Genomic DNA, 17,183 nt, shown 5'->3' on the forward strand with positions numbered 1-17,183 from the left:
CCCAATATGGTAGCCATTAGCCATAAGGGTCTCTGGTACACTTGAAATGAGGCCAGTCTGAATTGAGAAGTGCTCTAAGTACAAAATACATTCTGGATTTTGAAAATCTAACTTTTAAAAGATGAATATAAAAATATCCCAATACATCTCTTTACTAAAAATATTTTAGACATATCAGGTTAAATAAAAGATATTCATAAAATCAATGTTTTTTAGTGTGGCTATATAATGTAGCTAATAATGTTTCTTTTTTTAAATATTTATTTATTTATTTATGAGAGAGAGAGAGAGAGAGAGGGAGAGAGAGGCAGAGACACAGGAGGAGGGAGAAGCAGGCTCCATGTTGGGAGCCCAACGCAGGACTCCATCCTGGGACTACAGGATCACGCCCTGGGCCAAAGGCAGGCGCTAAACTGCTGAGCCACCCAGGGATCCCCGCTAATAATGTTTCTATTGGATTTCCTGCGTTAGGCTCCAGGTCACATACAGAGCCCTTGAACTGTTCACCTAGATTCTGCTTGAAGACCTTCAGTGACAAGGAACTTAATCCTATGCAGATGATTCTATGTGGGACAGCACAAGTCTTAGAAGATTTTCATTGGTCTTGGTTTTACCTCTTCCACTTGCAGACTTGCAAGATGAACACTTGAAAATGTGGTCTTCTCCCACTTGGGTTAAGCATCTCCTCCTCCAGCACCCCTTACTCAATCAGAGATATGCTTTGTAGCCAGAAATAAGGCAAAATATCTTCTCAGGCTCTAAATTTTTCCTCAGCATAGTTTCTTGGGAAATCTCTCCTTTAAATGCTTCATCTACTGCTTTTATGGGATAATTAGTTACTACTGTGGGAACAAGCGCTCACTACTTCTAATTGTCAGCACTTAGGGAGCAATTCCTATGGCCCATACTATGTTCCAAACATTTCATATTTTGTAACTCATTGAATCCTTGCAAAAGCATGGGGCAGGTAACATTAAGCTCCCTGTTAGAGCAGGGAACTAATACATGGAGTAATTCCGTAGCTTCCCTGCAGGGGCAGGAGGCCTTCACTTGTACTTGTATAATCACTGCTACTTTTTTTTTTTCTTTTTTCTTTTTTTAAGTAGGCTCCACACCCAGAATGGAGCCCAATTTGGGGCTTGAATTCACCACCCCAAGATCAAGCTCTGAGCTGAGACCAAAAGCCCAATGCTTAAGCGACTGAGCCACCCAGGTGCCCCATATAATCACTGCTACTTAATGCTTAATGATTTAACGTTTTCTGTGGTCAGCACCCTCTCTGAAGTCTCCTGGTGGTTGGAGTTTCTGTGTTATTAATATGCTCCCATTCCTGCTCTCACCATTACATGGAAGGTATGGAGTGCCATTGGCAGAGGTGGCCTGTGCTGATGTAGGAGAAAAGGGGGATCAGGAACCAAAAGTTCAAAGTTGAGATCCTTTCAATCTCATTTCAAAAGGGAACTGGGAAAGAAAATTCTAACAGGCACTCTCATTCTGAAGTTTAAGCAGTTTGCATCTAGAGAACGAGAAAAGACAGACTCGACAATGTGTTTGAGAATTGAAAAGTTATGTAAAAAAAAAAAAAAAAAAAAGTTCCTCATGAGCAATCACCAGTCTCCAGAAAGAAAAAAAAAAAAAAAAAAAGAGGAAGAAAACAAGTGTAAGTCGGTTTGAACAACTTAGAATACTGATAAAGATGAGCTTTGTAGCTATAAAAACCATGGATAATTAAAAGATTTGTTCACAGAAAAACATGCATTGTAAAAATCTCATGGAATCCCTCTTTGGAGGATGATCTATGATCCTGTCCTTAGACCCACCATGAGGAAAGACACCAGTGCCTTCCTCCTTTTGGCCAAAACATTCCAGAAGATATTTCTTGGTGGTTAGACAGGATTATTGTGAATTGAAAAACAGAACGCAGAAACCACAAAGGAAATCCCTCTAAGAACAGAGCAGAGAAAGAATGATGGGACGTGAGAGAAGTCAGGAGGAGACAGGGGTTCTGTGGGGCTCGAGGCCAGGTGGCATCTCTGGCTGGAGAAGCAGCCTTGCTTCTCCAGGCCCCGGGTTTCTAGGCCTGGCAGCGAGGAGGAGGCACCGGTTTCCCACAGAGCTGATGGGGCGCGGGACTTTGGCTTTCCTCCTCACCACAGATATTAAAAGGAATCCATCCATTAACCTTGACCCCAAAGGAAACGTGGCATAGCCCCCAGGCCCAAGTCAGAAAGCTTCTGCTTCAGTCAACTTACCCAACAGCTGTACAGCAACCGGAATAAGAGAGAGGAAAACCAGGAGTAGGGACAGCTTCATGGCCCAGAGTTTATCCTTCGCTTCCACTGATGGAGACGAGGGGGTAAGAAGGAGCCAAAACAATGCAGGCACCCACTCACCCCTTCCCCTACTCTGTTCTCAGAGCTGCCCTGCTGAAAAGAGATATGGAGGAAGCTGTCACTTTTAAAGGGCTTCTGAAATTAGGGAAAACCTCCAATAAGGAGATATCCTGTCACATGAGGGTAGTTGGAAAAACAGGAATTCAAAGTTACAACTTTGCTTTGTAAGCTAACTTCTGAGAAGAGCAGACACAGAGGAAGGGAAGAAAGGGACACATGTGGGAGAGGGGTGAGGAAGGGGGGTGGTGAAAGGGTGATCATGAGAAACCCGGAGCCAGGCTGGCCTGCAGAGAAGGGGAGAAGTGAAACAGCTGTGTGCCCGAGAGCTGGCTCAGAAGGAGCTGTGTGACAGGAGGCCATTACCTGAGCCAGAAAGCTGGGGTTCCCTCTGGGAAGCAGCTGAACCAATGGTCCCTCAGCAGACAACCCCACCCCAGACACAGAAATAGCAGGCAATGAAAATGCTTCATGCTGGAAACATTTTCTGATGTGCTGAAACTGATCCCCCTCATTCTCTATATTCAGTGCTTTGAGTGTCTTTTTTTTTTTTTTTCTTAGATTCAAAAGACACAGTTCTCACAGAGCTCTGTTCCTTTAACCAGAAGAAAAGTGAGAGGCTAGACATAAGAAGAAATCTCCTCGAGGCTGGGAAGCAGAAAGTTCTAGAAGGCTTTCTCTAGAAAGTTCTCCAGAAAAAGCGAGAAAAGAGTGACAAAGATTTGTAATAAAGCCTTGATGCCCAGCCTCAACCATGCTGGTTGTCTTCAAAGTCGGAAAGTTCCTCTCAGAGGAGAAAATCTGCTAGTTCGTTCACAAGGATGCATATTCCTTACATGATGGGTGGATTTCTTTCTTTAAAAGCAAAAATAGGAGCACCTAGAGTTGGTTAAGCATCCAACTCTAGATCTCAGTTCAGGTCTTGATCTCAGGGTTGTGAGTTCAAGCCCTGAGCTGGGCTCCATGTTGGGCATAGAGCCTACATAAAAAATGATAATTTTAAAAAGAAAATACAAACAAAAATCTTTATAAAACACAAGATTAGCCCCTAAACACCTATTTTATTATTTTTCAGAAGTAAAACATGGATTAATAATATTTTGATGCAGATATCAGTAATTAGATAGCCAGCCCACATGTGGAATGTTGGTAAAGATAAGCAATTCAAAATGAAGCTGCTGGAAACATTGCATTTTTTATTTTTTTGAAATTTTAAATAAGTAGTTTATCATCAAGTGGAAAGCCCCAAGACTGACCATTTTTGTGAGAATTATAAAAGTTATAAACTGCTACCTAATAAGAAATGTGATATAGTCCTCTTATTAATTTTTTAAAACATTCTAAATTTAAGGTTATTTAAGCAGGATGCAAAAGGTGGTAAAAATATAGGACAAAGGTCTTTTGTTTTTTTCATTAAGCCAAGACTTGACTCACAAAAAAAAGTTGGCTATGAAACAGATGAAACAAAATGTTTCTTAAACACTTTTACTGATTTATCGCACACAAAAAAAGATATTTTAAATGAGTCATTCATGACTTTTAAATGTACATAATTTACATAAATTCAAAAAATTTGGCCTGATTTGGATTTGTATCAATTTCAGAAGCAAAGAAAATGTAATTATATTTTCTCACACTCACCCTCAAGGTTTTTTGAATTACATAAATGTGTCACATGGCCAACCAGGATTAGTGGTAAATCTGACTTTGAAACAAAAGGAGGCCAACTGTTCCACAAAGAATTTACCCAAGACCTTGACCTTATTGAAACAAAAATATATCAGGCTAGAAGGATAGGCAAACTCTCCCAAAAGCTGGACAGTCAACTTTTGTGAGAGTGACATCACAGAAGATGGTGGGAATAGGAGACTCTAGGAATCCATCATTTCATCTAAACAACTATTGCAATGGTGGGAACTGTCCGAGGTAATTATTTGGGAACTCTGGACTCTAGTAGAAGTCTTAGAACACACAGTGGAGAGCTAGTAAATTTCAATGAATTTCAACCTTTCCCTTATGGTGGTGGCTACCATATTCCCCAATCTTTGTGGCTGACAGCGCAAGGGCCACAGACTGAGTTTCTGGTGCAGCTTGCTAGGGCCAGGGTGGATAGAAAGGACCTTGCCCTTCAAACTATCAGAGTTGTGGGTTTTGAAGGCTGACTGCTGCTTTTAATTGCTTTCAACATAGTACTAGAAATTTTAGCTGAATTAATTAGACAAGAAAAAAAACAAAAGTATCAAACTCGAAAAGAAGTAAAACTGTCAAAGAGAAGTAAAATAATCTCTTTTCACAGATGGCATGATTTTATATGTGGAAAACCCTAAAGCTTCCACCAAAAAAAATTAAAAAAAAGAGCTAATAAACAAATGAAACACAGTTGAAAGATACAAAATCAAAATCCAAAAATCAGTTGCATTTCTACATACTATTAATGAAAAATCTGAAAAGGAAATTAAGAAAACATTTCCATTTACAATAGCATCAAAAAGAATAAAATACTTAGGAATAAATTTAACCAAAGAGGCAAAAGACTTATACAATGGAAGCTACAAAACATTGCTGAACGAAATTAAAGAAGACCTAAATAAATGGGAAGATATGCCATATTCATAGAATGGAAGACTTAATATCTTTAAGATGATGGTACTATCCAAAGAGTTCCATAGATTCAATGTAATTTCTATAAAAATCCCAATGACATTTTTGCAGAAATTAAAAAAAAAACTCATCATAAAAATCACATGAAATTTCAAGAGATCTCATAAAGGCAAAACACTCCCAAAAAAGAATGAAGTTGGAGAACTCAATTCATATTTTCTGATTTCAAAATTTACCACAAAGCTACAGTAATCAAAATAGTATGGTGCTGGCATAAGGGAAACATAAAGACTAATAGAATAGAGTAGAAAGGCCAGAAATAAATTCTCACATATGTGGTCAATTGATTTTTTCACAAGGGTGCCCAGATCATTCAATGAAGAAAGAATAGTCTTTTCAACAAATGGTTTCAGGAAAACTGAATACCCATATACAAAAGAATGAAACTTTCACCTTATACCATATATAAAAATTAACTCAAAATGGATCAAAAACCTTAAAACCATAAAACTTGTAGAAGAAAACATCAGGAAAAAATCTTCATGCCATTAAACTCAGCAATGAAAGAAAAAATAGATAAATTGGGCTTCACCAAAATTTTGAAAATTTTTTATATCAAAGGACAGTCAAAAGAGTGAAAAGACAACCAACAGAACAGGAGAAAATATTTACAAATCATATATCTGATAAGGGATTAATATCCATAATATATAAAGAAGTACAACTCAATAGCACCACAACACAATCAATTTTAAAAATGACAATGAGCTTGAGCAGACTTTTTGCCAAAGAAGACACACAAATAGCCAATAAGCACATGAATTCAATATCACTAGTCATTAGGGAAGTACAAACAAAACCACCATGGCATATTACTTCACTCCCTCTGGGGTGGCATCTATCAGAAAACAAAAACAGAAAATAACAAGTGTTTGTGAGGATGTGGAGAAATTGGACCCCTCGTGTACTGCTGGAGGGAATGTAAAAGCCACTATGGAAAATAGTCTGGCCATTTCTCAAAAAGCTAAACATGTAATTGTCATTTGATCTAGAAATCCCACTTCTAGTTATATACCCAAAGAACTGAAAATAAAGACTAAAACATTATTTGTACACCAATGTCAGCATTATAGTAGCCAAAGGATAGAAGCAACCCAACTGTCCATCAGCAGATGAATGGATAAACAAAATGTAGTGTTGGTCACACACACACAATGGAATATTATGTAAAAAGGAATCTGATACTTGCTACAACACGTACAACCTTGAAAATGTTATGCTAAATGAAATAATCCAGGCACAAAAGGGCACATAATGCATGATTCCACTAATATGATGTATGTGGAATAGGTAAACTCATTAGAGACAGAAAGAATAGAGGTTCCAGGGACTGGTAAGGAAGGGAAAGTGGTTATTATTGTTTAGTGGGTAGAGAGTTTCTGTTTGAGATGATGAAATGTTCTAAAAATAGTGGTGGTAATCACACAACATTGTGAATCTACTTAAAGCTACTGAATTGTACATATAAAAACGGTTAAAGTGGGAAATTTTATGTTACGTATATTTTACAGCATTAAAATCTGTTATATTCTTCTACTAAGCTTTGGTTCTGGTTTTTGCTTAGCTGTTGATGGTGGCAGCTTTTAACTAGCACTTCCTTCAAGTTAATGATGTATTTCTCTAAAATGAAGAAAATCCTTACTTTTTTAATTGGCAAGATAATTGCTGAACTATTTCATTTCCTCCTAGACATTTTCTTTCTCAAGCATAACGTAATTGACACCCACTCAGTTCCATAAAAGATGAACTTGGTGACTCTTTTGCCCTGGAAGTTCCAAGAAAATAGCTCAACACATTTTTTGTAACCTGTTCTATCATTTCTCATGGTTAATACTGGCAACTGATTCAGAAGTTTGTTTTGTTTAAGCAAGCCAATCTTTTGATGGGCAAATTTGCTCAAATGGTATCACAATAATTATGGCCCAGAAAGAAAAAATAAGATATAATGATGCAGTTGAGTACAAACTTAAATATTTAAAGGATGGAACACTGTTTATTCATATTCTTATTCCTCACACTTTCCACTCCTTACCAAAATACATCAAAGCACAATAATTGCCTTACTGCAATTAAAAAAAAATATTTGTATTGGCTTGTCTAAAATTTGACTTTGTGGTTCTCTCCAGACAAAATAATTAGATTGACTATAATTTACTATATATACATATACATACATACACACACACACACACACACACACACACTGAGGGGCCTGTAAGTTTTCCAGTTCTCTAATTGGTGTTTTGTTTTGTTTGGTACCACACATGTCTTTATAACACATTTATTTAACTTTGCAAAATAATTTAATTAGAAGGTCATTTCACCCATTTAATATTTGAGAAAAATTTTTTAAATAAAATTAAAAATGTACTTTAGGGTCCAAAAAGTACCGAGACTTTATAGATGGAAGCCAAGACACAAAAACATTAGATTTCTTCTCCTGAACTACACAAATATGTAATGTTACCTATAATATTTAGCAATTCAGAATGTAAATGTTATATCTATTCACTGAAATATTCTAGAAACCCTATTCTCTAAGGTACCTAAATCTTGAAAGAAATAAAATAAAATAAAATAAAATAAAATAAAATAAAATAAAATAAAATAAAATAAAATAAAATAAAATAAAATAAAATAAAATACATACATACATTGTAGGGGAAGAAGGCATTGCTGAAAACTCCATTAATATTTTATTTCAAGGGCAGCCCGGGTGACTCAGCAGTTTAGCGCCGCCTTCCGCCCAGGGTGTGATCCTGGAGTCCTGGAATCGAGTCCCACATCAGGTTCCCGGCATGGAGCCTGCTTCTCCCTCTGCCTGTGTCTCTGCCTCTCTCTCTGTTTCTCTCATGAATAAAAAAATAAAATCTTAAAAAAAATTTTATTTCAATACATGAGAAATGACTTTTTTAATAGGAACATCCTGAAAAATTAATATTTGTGTATATAAATGCAAACTTTCACAGCAAATATTACTATAGTAAATATTATGCCCAACACATATAAAATCATTTTTGATATATTTAAGACTACCCTATTTTTTTAAGATTATTTTTTAAGACACTTAGTTTACAATAAATTTGAGAGGAAATTTCCCATATACTCCTCTTACCCCTCATGTACATACTCTCCTCCATTATAATCATCCTCTGTACTTTACTTGTTCATCTTTTTTTATTGTATCTGTAGTTTTGCCTTTTCTAGAATATCATATAGTTTGAATCATACAGCATGCAAGCTTCTCAAACTGGCTTCTTATATTAGTAATATTCAGATAAGTTTCCTTCATGTCTTTTCATGTCTTGCTAACTCATTTCTTTTTAGTGCTTAATAATATCCTATTATCAGAATTACCACAATTTATTGAACTATTTTACCTACCTAATTATCTACAGAAGGACATCTTTCTTGCTTCCAAGTTTTGACAATTACGAATACAAGCTGCTAAAAATACCCATATTCAAGCTTTTGTATTGATATAAGTTTCCAACTCCTTTGGGAAAATGCCAAGAAGCATGATTGTTGGATGGTATGGTAGGAGTATGTTTAGTTTTGTAAGAAACTGTCTTTTTATCTTCCGAAGTGTCTGTACCTTTGCATTCCCACCAGCACTGAACAACAATTTATTCTGTTCCACATCCTCCCCAGCATTTGGTGTTGCCAGTGCTTTGATTTTGGCCATTCTAAGTGATGTGTAGTAGTATCTCAATGTTTTAATTTGCATTTTCTTGATGGCATATGATCTGGAACATCTCTTTGTATGTTAATTTGCCATTTGTGAGGTGTCTATTCATTTGGTGGGGTCCTTTTGTCCATTTTTAAGTTAGGTTGCTTGTTTTCCTAGTGTTGGGTTTTGAGAGTTCTTTGTATATTTTGGATAAGAGTCTTTATTAGATATCTCTGCAATTATTTTCTCCCAGTCTGTGGTTTGTCTTCTAATTTTGATATTGTCTTTCACAAAGCAGAAGGCTCTTTAATTTAATGAAGTAAAGTTTATCAACTATTTCTGTATGGATCATGTCTTTGGGTGTTATACCTAAAAAGACATCACTGTACCCAAGGTCATCTAGGTTTTCTCCTATGTTATCTTCTAGTTTTACAGTTTTTTATTTAACTTTTGGATCTATGATCCATCTTGATTTAATTGTTGTGAAGGGCGTAAGGTCTACATACAGATTTATATTTTTTGCATGTGGATGTAGTAGTTCCAACACCATTTATTGAAAAGACTATCTTTTCTGCATTTTACTAATTTTGTTCTTTCTCCAAAGATCAGTTGACTATTTTTATGTGGGTTTATTTTGTCTCTATTCTGTTCTATTGACCTGTCTATTGTTTTGTCAATACCATATTGTAAAGCTACAAGTAAGTCTTCAAGTCAGGCACTATCAATTCTCCAACATTGCTCTTCTGCAATATTGTGTTGTCTGTTCTGGACATTTTATCTCTCCATATAAACTTTAGAATTAGTTTGTCAATATTATTTTTTCTTTTTCTTTTTTTTTAAAGATTTTATTTATTCATGAGAGTTACAGAGAGAGAAGCAGAGACATAGGCAGAGAGAGAAGCAGGCTCCATGCAGGGAGCCCGATGTGGGACTTGATCCCAGGACTCCAGGATCATGCCCTGGGCCAAAGGCAGACAGTGAGCCAGCCGGGTGCCCAATCTCTGTCTTTTAAATGGTGTATTTATATCATTGTCATTCAGAGTGATTATTGATAAAGTTGAATTCATATCTATCATATGCATTACTGTCTTTTTTGCCATTTTGCCTTTCACTCTTTTTCCTGCCTCTTATGGTATTAATTGGGCATTTTATATGACTCCATTTTGTCTCCTTTCCCAGCATATCTGTTTACTTCCTTTTTTAAATTTTTTTTAGAAACTGCCCTAATGTTTGCAACATACTTTTACAGCTAATCCAAGTACAGTTTCAAATAATGCTATACCACTAGCATGAATGTATCTTGAAATTTAAAAAAAAATCCTAATTCCTTCCTATCACTTGTATCATTGCTGTTATTTGTCTTACTTACATATAGTTGTACAAAGCATGTATGTATACACTATATACATAAGCATACATAGATGAAAACATTGTTCCTATTATTATTTTGAACAAACTGTTACCAATTAGGTCAGTTAAGGATTTTTTATAGTTTTTATTTATCATCTGTTCATTTTCTGATACTTTTCCTTTTTTTTATGTATCTCAGTTTCTGACCTATATTTTTTTCCTTCTCTCTAAGACCTTCTTTAAACATTTCTTGCAAGGCAGGTCAACGGACAACAGATTTCCTCAATTGTTTAAGTCTAAGAAAGTATTTCTCCTTGCCTTTGAAGAATGATTTCACAGGGCACAGAATTCTGGTAGTTTTCCCCCTTAATTCTTTAAATATTTCACTGTTCTCTCATGGTTCCTGAGAAGGATGTTAGGGATAGGGTGCTTTCTTCCTCTGGCATCTTTCAGGATATTTTTTCTTTGACTTTCTGTAATTTGAAAATGATATGCTGAGGTATAATTCTTTTGCCATTTATCCAGCCTGGTGTTTTTGGAACTTCCTTGATCTGTGGGTTTGGTGTCTTACATTAATTTGGGGGAAATTCTTAGTCATTATTGTTTCAAATATTTTTTCTGTTCCTTTTTATCTTTCTTCTGTTCTAGTATTTCTATTACTCATAACTTATGCCTTCAGCTGTCCCACAGTTCTTGGGTATTCTGTTCTATTTTTTTTTTCAGATTTTCTTTGTTTTCAAACATTCTATTGCTATATTATTTAGTGCAGAGATTTCTTCCTCAGCTGTATCCAGTCTACTAATAAACCCACTAAATTCAGTCTTCATTTCTGCTACACTGTTTTTTGTTTCTAGCATTTCTTTTTTTGTTCCTTCTTGGGAGTTCCATTTCTCTGGTTAAAATGTGCATCTGTTCTTGCATGCTGTCTACTTTATCCAGTTGAGCCCTTATTATTAACCCTAGCTGTCTTAAATTCTTGGTTTGATAATTCCAACATCCCTGACATGTCTGGTTTTGACACTTGTTCTATCTCTTCAAATCATATATTTTGCCTTTTGGTATGCCTTGTAATTTTTTCTTGATAGCTGGACATAATATGTAAAAGGTAAAAGGAACTTCTGTAAATAGGCCTTTACTAATGTGAAGGCGAAGTATGTGGTGGGGGGGGAGCATTTTATAATTTATGACCAGATCTCAGTCTTTAGGGAATCTATGCCCTGAGACTGTGAACTGCACAAGAGTTTCTCTGGTTTTCTTTTTTTTTTTTTTTCCTCCACTTATCCTAAGGTCGACAATATAGCAGAGTGGGCTGGAATTGGGTATTTCCCTTTCCTCAAGTCAGCTAGGCTCTGATGATTACCCCAACATATTAGGCTCTGGTTAGCTAGTTTTTCCCTGAGGGCAGGCTTTATTAAGAAGAACAGAGTGCTCTGGCTTATTTCAAAAAGGTTTCTTTTCCCCTCCCCTGGTAGAAGCATGAGGGGATTTTTCTCCAATATTTACTATGGAAACTTGATCAAGCTTCTGGAGGTTAATCTTACAGTGTTATAGGGAGCCCCTATGATGTGGTCCTTCTGGAGGTTTTAACTCAGTTGTTAACACAGAGCCTCCAACAATTCATCAATTACAGTTGAGGTTTTCCTACCTGGTGCTGGTGAGTATCTCCTTCAGGCAGCTGTGACTTCCTATCTGTCTCTCCAATCTTGGAAATATCCCTGATGTTATTCTTACTTGTTGAAGGTAAAACCCTTCCTTTTCCTATTCTTTCACTTGATTGTATCTTTTGGCTCAACACTGACCAAGAGGGGAACCCATTTTGGAGTAAGTTTCTTTTTTTGAAGGCCATTGTATAAAGATGTTCAGATTGTTCATTGTTAAACCGAAAGGGATGCCCTTCCGATTGGCTACCCTAGTCATACATGGCAGTTCTGAAAAATACATGAAGCAGCATGATTTAGAGTTCATGAATTAATGTCTCTTAGTGAGACACTGAAACACCTTCCCAATGCAGGTACAGCAGAGGGACCCACCCACCAATATGTCCCCAATAGTTGCAGCTGGATCTTGCAGACAGCTGTACCATGGGCTAGCTTCAAACACAAACATACCCATGGTAGCCACAGTTGGCCTCTTAATCAAACACAATGGGCCAGTTCTGCCCACCAGTCACAGCATAGCCATAACAGAAGGGCACACACAAACCACACAGGGGATACCTCTGGAGCACTTAGTTCTGGTGACTGGAGGATTATACTTCTGAGACTCACAGGATATCTGCATAAAGGCCACTTCTTCAAAGCCAGGAGATGAGGCTGACCTAGCGAACACATAGAAACAAACACAGCAAGCAGGCAAAATGAGGAAATAGAGGAATATGTTCCAAAAAAAAAAAAAAAAGACAAAGCTACAGGAAAAGTAAAATGAAGATAAGCAATCTACCTGATAAAGAATTGGAGGTAATGGTCATAAACATGGTCATTGAACTCAGAAGAAAATGAATGAACACGTGAAAATGTCAATGAAGAGATAAAAAATGCAAAAAGGAACCAATCAAAGCTGAAGAATATAATAACTGAAATGAAAAATACACTAAAGGGAATCAACATTAGAGAATACAGAAAAAAAGATCAGTAATCTAGAAGACAAGGTAGTTAAAATCCAAAGTGAACAGCAAAAAGAAAAAAAATAAGAATGAGGATAGTTTCAGTAACCTCTGGAACAACATCAACCACACTAACATTTTATTATAGGGATTTTGGAAAAAAGAAGAGAGAAAGATTAGAAAACTCTTTTGAAGAAATAATAGCTGAAAACTTCCCAAATATGGGAAAGGAAACAGATATCCAGGTCCATAGAGCACAGGGAGTTACAAACAAGATGAACCCAAAGAAGTTCACACCAAGACACATAATAATTAAGGGGACATCTGGGTGGCTCAGCAGTTAAGCATCTGCCTTTAGCTCAGGAAGTGATCCTGGGATATAGTCTTGCATTGGGTTCCCTTTGAGGAGCCTGCTTCTCCCTCTGTCTATGTCTCTGCCTTTGTGTGTCTCTCATGAATAAATAAAATCTTTTAAAAAAAAGACACATAATAATCAAAATGTCAAAAGTTAAAGATAAAGAAAGACTCTTAAAAACAGCAAGAGAAAAACATCTTGTCATGTACAAACGAACCCATATAAGACTATCAGTTGATATTTCAGCAGAAACTTTACAGTCCAAAAGGGACTGACATGATACAGTCAAAGTGCTGAAAAGGAAAAAAAAAAAAAAAAAGACAACCAAAACTACTTTACCCAGTAAGGTTATCATTCAGAATTGAAAGAAAGATAAAGAGTTCCAAAGAAACAGAAGTTGAAGTTTATCACCACTGGACTTTCAAGTAATGTTAAAGGAAATTCTTTAGATGGAAAATAAAAGGCCATAACTACAAGTAAGAAAACTATGAAAGGAAAAATCTTGCTGGTTAAAGCAAACACATAGTTAAGGAAGTGGATAAACCACTTATAAAACTGGTATGAATGTTAAAAGACCCAAAGTAATAAAACCAACTATAGTTATAGTAATTAGTTAAGGGATACACAAAATAAAAAGATATAAAGTACACCATCAAATCATAAAACATTGGGGAAAGCATAAAAATGTAGCTCCTTTAGAACATGTTCAAACTCGTGTCCATCAACTTAAATAACTTGTACATACAAAGGGTGCTAAATATAAATTTCATGATAACAATAATCCAAAACCCCATAATAGGTATAATAGATACCAAAAATAAAATAAAGAGAAAGAATTTCAAATATAACACCATAGAAAATCATCAAAACAAAGAGAAAACATTAAGCAAGAACAGAGACTAACTACAAAAACAACCAGGAACAATTTTGAAAATGGCAATAATTACTTTAATGGTAAATGGACTGAATATTCCAATCAAAAGACACAGGGTGACTGATCAAATAAAAAATAAATAAAAAAGACCAGAGCTTATTTTTTGAGTGGCTCAGTTGATTAGGCCTTTTGACTCTTGATCTCAGCTCAAATCTTGATCTCAGGGTCGTGATTTCAAGCTCCACATTGGACTCCATGCTGTGCAGTAAATAAATAAATAAAACCCATCAATATACTACCTATAAGAGACTCATTCAGACCAACAGACACATATAGACTAAAGTGAAGGGACAGGAAAAGACTCCATGCAAATAAAACCAAAAGAAAGCTGGAGTAACAATACTTGTATCAGACAAAATAGACTTTAAAAGAAAGACTGTATCAAGAGATAAAGATGGACACTTACATAATGACAAAGAGATCAGCCCAACAAGATGATATAACACTTACCAATATGTATACTCCTCCAAGTAGGAGCACTAAAATATATAAAAGCAAATGGGAACAGGTCAAAAGGAGACATTAATACAATAATAGTAAAAAAAATTTAACACCCCATTTATATCAATGAATAGTTCATCTGGACAAAAAAATCATTAAGAAAACAGTGACCTTAAATGACACATTAGACCAGATGACATATTAGACCATACTTACCAGATAAATACAGAACAATCCATCCAAAAACATCAAAATACACATTCTCTTTAGGTACACATGAAACATTTTCCAGGATAGATCACATGTTAGGCCATCACATGTTAGGCTCCTCCAAGTAGGAGCACTAAAATATATAAAAGTCAATATAAAAAGGAGACATTAATACAATAACAGTAAAAAAAACTTAACACCCCATTTACATCAATGAATAGTTCATCTGGACAAAAAAAATCATTAAGAAAACAGTGACCTTAGGGCAGCCTGGTGGCTTAGCAGTTTAGTGATGCCTTCGGCCCAGGACATGATCCTGGAGACCCGGGGTCGAGTCCCACGTCAGGCTCCCTCTATGGAGCCTGCTTCTCTCTCTGCCTTCTCTCTGCCTCTCTCTCTGTCTCTCTCTGTCTCTCTGTCTCTCATGAATAAATAAATAAAATCTTAAAAAAAGAAAGAAAGAAAGAAAACAGTGTCCTTAAATGACACATTAGATCAAATGACACATTAGACACATTAGACCATACTTACCAGATAAATACAGAACAATCCATCCAAAAACATCAGAATACGCATTCTCTTTAGATACACATGAAACATTTTCCAGGATAGATTACATGTTAGGCCACAACACAAATCTCAATGTATTTAAAATGATTATAATCATATCAGCATCTTTGTGATCACAATGGTATGGAATTAAAAATCAATTACAAGAAAATAAACCAGCAAAACACAAGCACATGAAAACTAAACAACATGTTACTAAACAACCGATGGGTCAATTAAGAAGTCAAGGAGGAAATCAAAAAATACCTTGAAACAAATGAAAATAAAATGTACCAAAATCAATGGGATACAGCAAAAGCAGTTCTAAGAGGAAGTTTACAGTGACAGGGGCCTACCTCAAAAATCTCAAATAAACAATCTAACCTTATACCTAAAGGAACTGGATAAAGAAAAACAAACAAAGCCAAAGTTAGCAGAAAGAATAAAGACAAGAGCAACAATAAATGAAACAGAGACTAAATAACAACAGAAAAGATTAATGAAACAAGAGTTGGTTCTTTGAAAAGATAAATTGATAAACATTTAGCCAGACTCATAAAAAAAAGGACTCAAATAAAAATCAGAAAGAGAAGTTACGACACCACAGAAATACAAAAGATTATAAGAGAAAAATATGAGCAACTAGGGTAAAACAAATTGGACAATACAGAGAAAATGAATGAACCCCTAGAAATATACAATTTTTTAAGACTGAATCAGAAGGAAATAGAAAATCTGAAAGAGACTGAGTACTAATAAGGAAATTGAATTAATAATAAAAAAATAACTCCCAACAAATCAAAATCCAGGACCAGATGGCTTAATAGATGAATTCTACTGAACATTGAAAGAGGAATTGACATCTTCCTGAAACTGCTACAAAAAATTGAAGAGAAAGGAATGCTTCCACATTCAGGAGTCCAGCATCACCCTGATATCAAAACTAGGCAAAGATGTTACAAAATAATTACAGGCCAAATATTCCAAATGAATGTAGATGCAAACATCCTCAACAAAATATTAGCACACTGAATTCAAGAATAAATTAAAAGGATTTCTATACCATGATCAGGTGGTATTTTTCCCAAGATGCAAGGATAGGTCAATATTTGCAAGTCAATCAACATGATATATCATATTAACAAAATGAAGATAAAAATCATATCATCTCAGGACATCTGGGTGGCTCAGGGGTTGAGCATCTGCCTTTGGCTCAGGGTGTGATCCTGGGGTTCTCGGATCGAGTCCTACACTGGGCTCCCTGCAGGGAGCCTGCTTCTCCCTCTGCCTATGTCTCTATGAATAAATGGATAGAAGCTTTTTAAAAAATCATATCATCTCAATAATACTTAAAAAACATTTGACAAAATTCAACATCCATTTATGCGGAGAACATATCTCAACATAATAGAGGCCATATATGACAAACCCATGGTTAAAACATCATATTCTATAGTGAAAAGTTGCAGCTTGTCCTCTAAAATTAGAAACAAGACAAGGATGCCCACTTTTGGAACTTATATTCAATATTAGCACTAGAAGTCCTAGTCACAGCAATCAGACAAGAAAAGAAATAAAAGGCATCCAAACTGGTAAGAAGTATAATTGTCACTATTTGCAGATGACATAATTGTATATATATATATAAAATGCTAAAGACTCTACCAAAAAATTGCTAGAATAAGTAAATTGCAGTAAAGATGCAGGATATAAAATTAATATACACAAATCTGTTGCATTTCTATACTCTAATAATGAATTGTCAGAAAGAGAAATTAAGAAAACAATCCCATTTACAATTGCACCAAGAAGAATAAAATACCTAGGAAAAGATATTTTAAAATACCTATTTAACCAAGGAAGTGAAATACTTGTACACTGGAAACTATATGATATTGATGAAAGCAAATGGGTAACACGAATAGAAAGATATGCCATGCTTATGAATTGGAACAAGTAATATTGTTAAGATATCCATACTACCCGAAGCAGTCTATAGATTCAGTATAATCCTGTCAAAA

At 35.5% G+C, this 17,183-nt stretch overlaps 1 protein-coding gene across 1 annotated transcript in view; it reads right to left on the minus strand.

Annotated features, from left to right (window-relative positions):
- Positions 1-2,584, minus strand: part of MRC1 (mannose receptor C-type 1) — a 94,710-nt gene extending 92,126 nt beyond the window's left edge. Inside the window, exon 1 of the mRNA XM_026015900.2 lies at positions 2,253-2,584. Coding sequence (XP_025871685.2) covers positions 2,253-2,313 — 61 coding nt within the window. The 5' untranslated portion in view covers positions 2,314-2,584. The remainder of the gene's footprint in view (positions 1-2,252) is intronic.
- Between the last annotated feature and the right edge of the window lie 14,599 nt (positions 2,585-17,183).

The sequence above is a fragment of the Vulpes vulpes genome, chromosome 2 (genome assembly GCF_048418805.1).
Source record: "Vulpes vulpes isolate BD-2025 chromosome 2, VulVul3, whole genome shotgun sequence".
NCBI classification, from domain to species: Eukaryota; Metazoa; Chordata; class Mammalia; order Carnivora; family Canidae; genus Vulpes; species Vulpes vulpes.